Below are 10,787 nucleotides of genomic sequence, written 5' to 3'. Positions count from 1 at the left end.
CGTAAGGGATAACGGTAACATAACACGCTGATCGTGGGCTGCTTTTAAATGAACATTTATTTATAAAACAAAATATCTTCTTTGGCCATATTAGCCTACTCAATAGCATTAACAAAGGCTTTACTCCTTTCAAACTTTATCTGGAATGTCACCGTTTCTGTCACTGCAACTTCCCGATCAGGCGAACCAACACACACACGAAATCGTCTGCCTCATGAAAAAAATGTAGTTATTTGCATCATTTATGATTTATGATTTATTTCATCCACCCGCAACCCACCGGCAAATAATCAGAATGCATTTTTTATTACCCGACCCGTGGATTATCCGCAGCGCCGTGGATATAGGAAAAGCTAAATATGTTTGCTGCGTAAATAAGATGAAAATGCATATTCATTCTCTGCCAGCAGGAGGTGCTTTAAAGCGGGAGAAACAGAGATTTCCCCAGTAACAGCTGTACACAAAGCAGCGCTGAGCACACATACGCTGCTTTATCAGGCATATAACATGAAAAATGAAATGAAAATGACATCAAATTTTTTCTAAAGATAGTCTTCCTTCAGAAATACAGTGATATAAAAACACCCGCACCTCGTTTTGATTTTTAAACGTGCAGTACGTGCTCATGTTTATTCAAGGAAGCCTTTTGGAAAATCAGTCCGTTTTGATATTGTGGCGAGCGCCACAAATAAATAAATGTATGGGAAACGCATCCCACAGCACAACCACCTGAGCCCAACTTCAGTCTACTCATCACCTTAACTTTAACTGTGTTTGTAGCCAGCACCACAGCCAGACTGATAAACAAACACAGACCGGAAGTTAACTTCGGGCAAGGTGCGTGTGCCCGATGAAACCGTCTATATAAAGCTTGAAGCATCAGAATCGGCATCGGTATCGGCCGATCACCATGACAAGAAATCGGTACTCAGTATCGGCTGCAAAAATCCTTATCGGAGCATCCCTAAATTTTACCAATCCCAAACTTTTGAATGCTAGTGTATAATAATCAATAAACTGTACATGCATTGTAATTTTCAGGTGATTTCTTCCTTTAATTTTAGAATAAGACATTACCTCTTGAGAACACCACAGACTGCCTGAGCACTATGGCAAGTGTATGCAAGGTCATGCTTGAGACACCGTAAGTACTCAGCCTGTTTCCTTTTTTTTATTTATTTTTTTATTACTGCTTTAATTAACATATCATTTCATATATGCTTTAACAGATGCCTTAAAAACAATCATGGGAAATCTTCTCTGAAATATTGTAGTTTAATTTAAAAATGCTCAAATATTTCAATGGCTAGACATTGCTATTTGGGCATTCTTGTGTACAGTAATAACTGGCTGATAACATCAGTCTGTCTGCTGAAAGAAACCACTCGTGTGAGTCTTTGCGTAATAACGGTTTCCTATGGGTCATGGGTCTTCCTCATGGGGGCTAAACTAACCGAAATTTCTGAATGTTTTTGACTCACTGGAGACATTTGTACACTAATTGTTTAACAGTCAAGTATGCTTTTTATCGACTAATTATTGATGACTGGAAAAATCATGGAAATGAATTTGTCAAAAGGTGTGGAGTGCCTGTATTGAAGTGTAACTTTGTGGCATTATGCTCAATCTTTTTCCACTGCTAACAGAGAATACACAAGTCGATTCAACAGTGATGAGACACTTCTGTTTTGTATGAGGGTGATGGTGGGGGTTATTATCCTCTATGACCATGTGCATCCAAACGGTGCCTTCAACAAATCCTCAAAAATTGATGTAAGGCTACATTCTCGTATTTTCTCAATCAACCAAAACTTTTTTTGACTGAGTTTAAAATGATTTTTTCCCCATGTAATGTGATGTACACACTTTCTCTAGATGAAAGGATGCATTAAAGTCTTAAAAGATCAGCCAGCAGATAATGTTGAAGGTCTCCTTAATGCCCTCAAGTAAGTTTCCCATCCTGTTCTTAAAAAAAGATGCTATAGATTGTGTAATGAGTTTCATAAATCATTTAATATTTCTGTTTTCCTCCAAAGGTTCACCACAAAACACCTGAATGATGAGTCCACTCCAAAAAATATCAGAACAATGCTCCAGTAATGGTTTTAAGTGAAGCGGGTCAATATTCTGACCTCAAAAGATGTATATGTTTACATTTATTTAAGGACTTAATGTTAATACTTGGGCGTATTTACATAATCATTCCCTCCAAGTTACTGCAATGTAAGGAAAGCAGACTTTTATTCTAAACAAATTGCCTATACTGTCGACAGAAGCACAAATTAGTAAAAACCAAGCAGCCTTATGAAAAAATTCAAGAAAAAAAAAATCATTAGCAGTTTTGTTTTCAAATGAATAACCATGATCATGTTAACCAAAAGGGCTGATGCATTGGTTGAGTTACAGTGAAATCCTATTGGCTGAAGTGTAGTCAATATTGAATGAGTAAAGTGTGTTAGGATGGTTGTGTTTTTGTATTTTGTAATAAGGTAATGATGAGAAAAGACATGCCATAATGTGATGTAACAATTTTTTTCCTTTTTCTATTCTTTCAAAAAAATCTGTGGTTTTGCTAGAGGTGGAGATATCAGCTTTTTTGTTATTATGTTATGCGTGTTCTTCATGTCTTTGTGCCTCTTTGTTTCTAACACATTCGATACTCGTCAATACAGCTTTAAAATCTGAAATAAAATTGCCATTTTGATTATATCTTTGATTTCTCCAAGAAGTCCTACAGTAATATTTCAGGTAAGGTTAGCAAAGTGTGGGTTTTTATACCTTCAGTCTCTATTGTACAAAAATACATATCATTTAGTAAGATTTATTTTATTTATTTTATTTTTTAAAGAAATAACTACTTTAATTTAAAAGTTAATCTAAATTGATTAATTGATCCGTAAAGGCAGTAAAAAGTCATTTTCAAAAGAATGTTGTTCTTCTGAACATTCTATTTATCAGAGAATACGGAAAAAAATATATATCACGGTTTCCACAAGAATATTAAGCTGATTTCTGAAGGATCATGCGACACTGAAGACTGAACTAATGGCTGCTGAAAATTCAGCTTTGACATTACAGGAATAAATAACATTTGAAACTATATTGTAATAGAAAACAGTTATTTTAAATTGTAATATGTCACAATATTACAGTTTTAACTGTATTTTTGATCAAACAAATGCAGCTTTGGGGAGCATAAGAGACTTTCAAAAACATTTTAAAAAAATTACCAAACTTACAGCTTTTTGAAAGGTAGTGTATTTGCCTAGAGAACCAAAATGCGGTGAGGTCTCAATTTAAAATAGTAGTTCAACTGTATTAACTGCAATTCACATTCATAATGTTTCAGCACCTGATGGCAGTGTTTCACTTCTCTTACTTTAAAGCTGAAAGCATCACTCTAGCCCAGCCTGAGACCGTGAACATAACATATTCTTTTAGAATAGCAACATTTCCACTTTTAATATTAATTACAGAAGATCACTAGAATTTCTTAGCATAAATGTTATACTTGATTAGATTTTTTTTCTATTACACCAATATCCCCAGTTCACAAGATTCAGCCTACATGATATCTGCATGATTCATATTCTTATGAAACTCATAAATGCAGGCTCTGAATGCGGGTTCATGTATTGGATGACTAACCAGTTAAAGTGCTAATGTGTTTTTCTAACAGCTCTGACTCTGAGCCACTAGAGGGTGAACTGAGAGAGCCATGAAAACAGGCCTTCCTCTAAACTCTACAGCAAATGGGATTAGAGAATCCCATTTTTCTTAGTGGTCTCTCTGGTCTTTAGATCAGGTCTGAAAACCTTCCGTCTCCGGGAACCATTAGAAGTAATCAGTTTTATAACAAGTCTCTCAAATACAGTGCAGGCTGTGGCGAAGAGGCGTTAACAATCCTGTTTAATGCGAGTGAGTGTGTAATGTGTGTCCAGTGGTAGCTACGTGTTTATTGAATATTTATTGCGACGTGTAAAATCTACGAGCCTCGAGATATGAATAAAATTAAAGTGAAATGAGCCTTACCAAATGTCAGTGGTACATATTAGTGCCTCAAAAAAAAGGCAAGAAACGCTTATATATGGCCTAGGTCGCAGGCTTAAAGAATTTCAGGGTTATTGATGGCAATACAATTTCCTTTTGTGTTCGAATCAATCAGCAGGGCAGAATGTAATTATTGGCATTGTGCTCTAGCAGAGATGACAGTAATGCAGGCCTTGAGACCACATTGTCTCTTAAAGGGATAGTACACCCAAAAAATTAGTAAATATTGTCATCATTTATTTACTCACCTTCATATGGAAACTTGTTTCCGCCATGGGATAAAAAAAAAAGGTAATTGTGACTTTTTATCTCACAGTTCAGGCTTTTTTCCCCTCACAATTCTGAGTTTATTTCTCATAATTATTTCTCATAAATATTTTATATTCTCATAATTATAGTTTTTTTGGGGGGGGGTTTAGAATTGCGAGATACAACAGATTCAGAATAGAGAGTTATACTTTTTTTTTCTCCGAATGGCTGAAGAAAAAGGCAAGTCAGAATTGATGTAGCTTATAAAATTGCAATTGGGAGGGGGAAAAAAAGCCTTTTTAATTTTTTTATTACATGGCGGATACAAAAAAAGTCTTCGTAAATTCTGAGTTTGTATCTCAAAATATTCAGAATAAAATTTTCTTTGGTAATAGAGAGTAAAAATCTCTATTACCTAATTTTTTTTTATTCCATGGCAGAAACAGGCTTCCATACCTTCATGTTGTTCCAAACCTGTATGATTTTCTTATGTGGAACAACAAAGAAGATATTTTGCATAATGTTTGAAAAATGTAAGAAAACCTCCATAGTATGTTTTGTCCATACAATGAAAGTCAAAGGGAGCTGCAACATTCTTTAAATTATCTTCTTTTGTGTTCTGCAAAATAAAGTAAAGGCATACAGCTTTTGAATGACATGAGGGTAAGTAAAAGATGACAGAATTTTCATTTTTGGGGTGTACTATCCCTTTAAGTTACTGCATTATAAACAGTGTACACTGTTTCCTCTATTGCAGACTTTAAAACAACTGTACTTAAGTTTTTAACCTTGAAGTCAGTTTCAAAATCATTCTGATGGCACATTGCTTCTAATAAGGAGTGTGGGTTCTGTTTCTTTCTCATACTCCCCCTCAAACATCTGCTCTGGAAGTATGTAACGGTGAGCGGGTACGAAATTCTGTGGGAAAAGCCTGATTACTCTACGCCAGCAACAAATAACGGAAGCGATATATTACAACAGTGCATTCCATTCACCAAACGGTAGGGGGCTCCAAAATGCAAAAATAATAAAATAAAATAAAAAAACCTTCCAGTTGCTTTAACATTCCACATATTTCGTGATAATTTGAAAACATCAGTAAAATTTTGAGTATGTCACCTAAAAAAACAGCAATCGTTAGATTTATTGAGATACATGTTTTGCTCATTTTTGTCACCAAACGAAGGATTTCAGCATAGTAAATGCAAGCACATGGTTGACCGTGTGTCTTAGATTGGCAGGCGTTTATGCACCATGCTGTTATTGTTTATGGCCCAGCATTCTTGATGGAGTGGCCACTGGCTCCATATTGTTATGCAATCAGGAGAGGTGTCTCAGTATGGAGGAGGAAAATCCTATCAGGTGCCAGAGCCTGCGAAGTCATGCTGCCTCTGAGCAGAAACTTGGCGTCACCTACAGGATCTAAACCTATGAGACTCAGTGTGCAAGCAACATTGCACCAGTCAAGAAATCTGAGTTCTGCTATCCTCAATTAAATCATTGCTTATTAATTAAAGAAGGGTGTTTGGATCAAAGAGCCCAAGATATTATAAAATCATCTGTGATGTTTTGTGATTCTGTAATGGAATGATCTCTTAATTATATCCTAACTGATGTAGCTTTCAGTGCGCTTGAAGGGAATCATTCATAACTAATTATGAACATGTAAATGTTAGATTTTTAATTTCAAATAGTAAAATATCCTCAATCCCTCTTAGCTATTTTTGAATGCTGTCCGATTGAGTGATTAGAACAAAGATACAGAAATAAACTGATTTGCGTGAGACTAAAAAGCATGCTCAGTATACTGAAAAGTCATATTTTGTGAGTTAGTCACATGCTCATGGTTTTCGAGTCTTTATTATCATAGGGCCATTCTTGTTTTTGCCTATGGATCTCTTTGCTCTTTTGATTTTTGACACTTTGAACCAGACTTATCGACTATACAAGTGATTCATGATCCCTGATTGTGTTATATGAATCCTGTACTCTGAAAAATAAATCTTTTTCATTACCATCTATGGCTCTATGAAGAATCTTTAAAATCCATGGAACCTTTCCATTGCACAAAGTGTCTTTATAGTGGAGAATGTTCTTTAGATGATTAAAATATTCTTCACACAAAGAAAAAAAAATGGAACTGTTCACTGAAAGGCATCATTGCAAAAAAAAAAAACCTTTTGGAACCTCTTCTACAAGTGTATAATGCCCTTTATAAGCAGAAACTGGACAGCTATTCACTCAAAACAAGACACAGCGCTTCAGTGTGTGTGTGTTTCAGAGGAAATCAAATGCAGTGTTTAGCCTGTAGGGAGTTAACTGATGCGAAAGCAGCTGGGCGTGACAGTGCAGAAATTGGAAAAAAGAAGGGATATTTGAGTGTTTTGAATACAATGTTTAAGTATTCACAGCACATGCTCGACCACTGGGGATGTGGATTATGTGAACAACTTGAATAGCTGATCAAATGTTTTCTCCATGGATGAAAGGGCACATTGATGAGAGCTTTGGTCTTTGGGCATAAGCCGCAAACAGTTTCAATCCATCTGTTCCTGCCCACAACTGCAAAATAAACTCCTATAATCCAGTTCATGCAAAGTGGCTCCTATTGTGTACTTTATGCAGTGTATAATTTGAATTGGTGCCTGTATTGGTATGTATAGTATGTTATTACATGTACACTTTAAAAATAGTATATATTACAAGCATCTGCACTGCAGTAAGATCAGAACTGCATGCTGCTTGTCTAGTTGGAGTTGGAGTCAGTGTCTCATTCCGTTTTATTTCTTCACTAGTGGTTTGTTTATTTTTGAAGAGTTTATAGAAAAGCTTGAAGCAAAACCTAAAGCTCTTTGTGCCGTGAAACCTCAAGATCCATCAGGTTCAGTCAAACTTGGAAGAACTTGCTCACAAACGCTCTCCTTTTCCTGAATAATAGATTGCTTTTTTCTGAAATATACATGAAAGAGTTCATTGTGCGCTCTATCTGAAGTGTGGCGTATTACGTAAGCCGTGACTTGATGAATGATACATACCCAATTTCGTCTTGAATTATGTTGCATAACTGGCAAGATGTATACGCAGACTTTGGGGCCTCCTTCTTTGCCTTTGATTAAAACAAGCAGCTTTTTTCATTCTGCTACCACACATTCCTGTGGTTTTTCATACCACAGCTGCCAACCGTCACGTAATGCCGGATAATTGGTGTTCTTGCTCCCTGTGTGGTTGGCAAAGTAAGGCCATGCTGATTTGTCTTTGTAACAGCCATATAATCACTCAATTAAATGGTGCATGGTGTTTGTGTGAAAATACTATTTTAGAGAAAGGACCATGTTGCATCAGTCTAAATTACACTGAGTAGAATGACCTATTTTTAATTGCATGGAAATGGCGTTTAGCTGTAGGTGTGTATAAATTATATCAGGTTTAATTATTTTGATTCCAGATGTTGTTTGTTTTCTGAAATTAGTTAAATGTGCTTAAACTGGTCATGTGAATGCTTGTCGAGTATCCGTAACCAATTACTGTTTAAAGACTCAAAAGAGAATAACAATGTTTGTGTAGCAAATGCATCAAGCTTGATGATATGACCCTCATTACACTGCGCTCTGGAATACTAGATTCTGATTGGTCAGTCGTGGCACTCAGTGGTCTGGTATTTCCTAATCACTGTTATCCATGGCAATGTGGTATATCAGGCTACTCAGCTAATTCTGCCCACACACTACGACTTTTAGGGGGCTTTACATGACACCATTTTCAATTACTGGACAACGGTATGAAAATGCCAACTTTTGAAAACAGGTTTCAAAGTGCAAGTTTTTGAAAACGATCACATTGTCTCTGTTTAAACTGCAAATTTGTGAAAACGGTGATGTTATGCGAATTACGTGTTCAGTCTAAAAAATGGCCGCATTGACAAGTGCTTGTGGGAGGGGGTTATGAGAGAGCCACAACTTTAGTTTAGAAGAGTACAAAGACATTTTTATCGGTCATAACTTCTGAAGAAAAATACAGTTAATATAGTTTTAATATTACTGAAATATTACAGCAGTATTGGTCTTGTTGCTATAGGCCGATTGTTTTGGTCAAGGTCAGTTTATTTATATAGCACATTTAAAAGCAAGTAGTGTCTACCAAAGTGCTGTACATAAACAAATAACATAGACACTATAAAGAAGTAAGAAAATAAAAGAGAAAGACAAAAACAACAACAAATAACTGATGTCCTGAGGTATGCTGTTCCATAATCTAGGACCAGCTACAGAAAAGGCTCGATTCCCCTTAAACTTCAAGTATATATAGGGTCTGAGAGTTTGAGAAGATTGTTGTTAGCTGAGAAGTTCAGTAAAATGGATGCTATACTGAAGAGATGCTAGGACCGGAGAAATGCTTTCCTTTCTCTTTTTTTTTTAAAATTTGATTTAACCTTTATTTAACCAGGATAATCTCTCTGAGATTAAACATCTCTTTCACAGGAGAGTCCTGGCCAAGAATAGGCAGCAATTACAATCACAAACACACAAAACAAAATAACAAGAAACTAAAAACAATTGCACCTCATTGAGTCTTCTTCAAGTGACCAAATAATAGATTTAAAATGTTTCAAAGACACCAAAGTTTGTAATCTTAGAAATTTGTAGTCTTAGTGTCAGTCGAGGCTGCATTCTGAACCAACTGCAAGTTTTGTACATTTTAATAGACTATTAAGCTTTAAGATAATTTGATTTTTAATCAAATTGGTTTTTAATTTAATTATAAAATAATTTCAAGTCAAATCTATATTTCATGCCCACACATGTATGCAGTGTAATTTAAAGGATAATGTACAGTCATCTGGTCAATATCGCTAATTAATTCATAATCCAGTTAAACCTTTCTCATTTGGAAAGGTGTGAAAATCACTGCAAGACAGCATTCATATTCCACATGCATAGCTATATGTATTAATCATGAATGAGTAATCGAGAAGTTCACATTTACATTTCAGCTCTGTCAGTGAACAGTGCAAAAGGACAGATTATAACTGTAGGCATCTGTGAAAATGTGTGGGAGCATTTTATTGATGTACAACGTCAACCGCCTCCAAGATCGCTGTCTGATTCAAGGTCAGTTTCTAGCTGCACTTGTCAGTCTCTTCTAAGACACAAACCAGATTCCTTTTTTTTCTCTCGCAATGGCTTTGGTCCCATCATGTCTGTTTCCTGAGGGGAATGACGCATCGTTTTTCAAATGCACAGGGAATTTGTCATATTTCTCATGTTGAATTGATTCATTTTGCAAGCATAATAGCTGTATTACGCCCATTATAGCGTAACGGGGCATGATAAATTATTTGTTGTTATCCACATTTTAGCAGTACAACCAGACAGAATGGATTCATCTGTAAACTGCGGTCTCTGCTGGGCATTTAAGTCCCTGCAGTGTGATCCTGGTCAGGCCTGCACCATGCAGCTGACTGCAGTGGGAAGAGATGGGCCTCCCAGCCTTATCCCGGAGTTCTCTGTGATTGGTATGCAGCACCAGATGTTCGTGTTCTGTAGTGTGGGTTTCTGAATGCTGGTGTGTGTCAGGGAGACGTACTGCAATACGGCGGAAGGAGAAGTGTGTGTGTGTGTGTGTGTGTGTGTAGCGGTTGAGGGGAATACCACGAAAAACACGCGCACACACACACTCCTCTGTGCCAGGAATCCCTGTCTGAAATGATTCAAGTCATCTGTCTGTCTTACCATGAGATACACTTTGAAAATCATTTTGCTCAGAGAGCTGCATTGAAAGGCCAGTTTATATTTGCATGAGGGCTGGACTTGTTTGTCTCCTGCAGTATGTGCCTAAACTGTACAATTATCTATATAATAACACAAATAAATTCAGTGTTTTTTTTTCTTATCATGTCATATTGCTGTCTTTTCAAATAATAGCCAGTTAAAACATATTAAGATACCTTGATATGAATTTACATGACATTTTTGACCCCCAAAAAATATGAAAATTTTGCAACAAATAAATTTAATATAGAATAAAATATGTTTGAGATTAATTTGTCAGGTTAATGCATATATTTAGAAAAAGAAAAAAAATCATGCTAAATCAAATTACGACAAAAAAAGTAAATTATGACATAATTTAAGAATTGACATACTAAATCATAATTATGAGATAAAAAAATCAATTATTACATGAGAAGTCAGTTATGACAGAGTTAAAATTATTATGTCATAATTATGAGATAAAAATGTCAAAAATCTGAGATAAAAAGTTTAATTTTTGTCATTTTTACTTTTTATGTTATAAATATGGCTTTTTCCATAGTTTGGAGTTTTTATGTCATATTTATGATTTTCTATGCTTTTTATGACATAATTCCAATTTAACAAAGCATGATTTTCTTATGTGGTGGAAATAGTCTTCCATAGGATTTCATTGTGCACCGCTTACATACTCTGGTCAGAAATGTTGTGAACAGAATGATATAAACTGGTAAAAGT

General features: G+C 35.6%; 1 protein-coding gene across 3 annotated transcripts in view; it reads left to right on the top strand.

Moving 5' to 3' along the window:
* The window catches only part of LOC107719092 (protein FAM49A), a 34,222-nt gene extending 31,515 nt beyond the window's left edge, over window positions 1-2,707 (top strand). For all 3 annotated transcript variants that reach the window (XM_016526416.1, XM_016526418.1, XM_016526417.1), the window contains 4 exons: window positions 1,065-1,144; window positions 1,647-1,773; window positions 1,876-1,946; window positions 2,037-2,707. In XM_016526416.1, coding sequence (XP_016381902.1) covers window positions 1,065-1,144; window positions 1,647-1,773; window positions 1,876-1,946; window positions 2,037-2,100 — 342 coding nt within the window. In that variant the 3' untranslated portion in view covers window positions 2,101-2,707. The remainder of the gene's footprint in view (window positions 1-1,064; window positions 1,145-1,646; window positions 1,774-1,875; window positions 1,947-2,036) is intronic.
* Window positions 2,708-10,787: the final 8,080 nt, after the last annotated feature.

This window comes from Sinocyclocheilus rhinocerous, unplaced genomic scaffold, assembly GCF_001515625.1.
Source record: "Sinocyclocheilus rhinocerous isolate Xijiao unplaced genomic scaffold, SAMN03320098_v1.1 scaffold3470, whole genome shotgun sequence".
Taxonomy (NCBI): domain Eukaryota; kingdom Metazoa; phylum Chordata; class Actinopteri; order Cypriniformes; family Cyprinidae; genus Sinocyclocheilus; species Sinocyclocheilus rhinocerous.
Note: the sequence above shows the minus strand (reverse complement) of the source record. Positions and strands in the feature narration are given on the sequence as shown.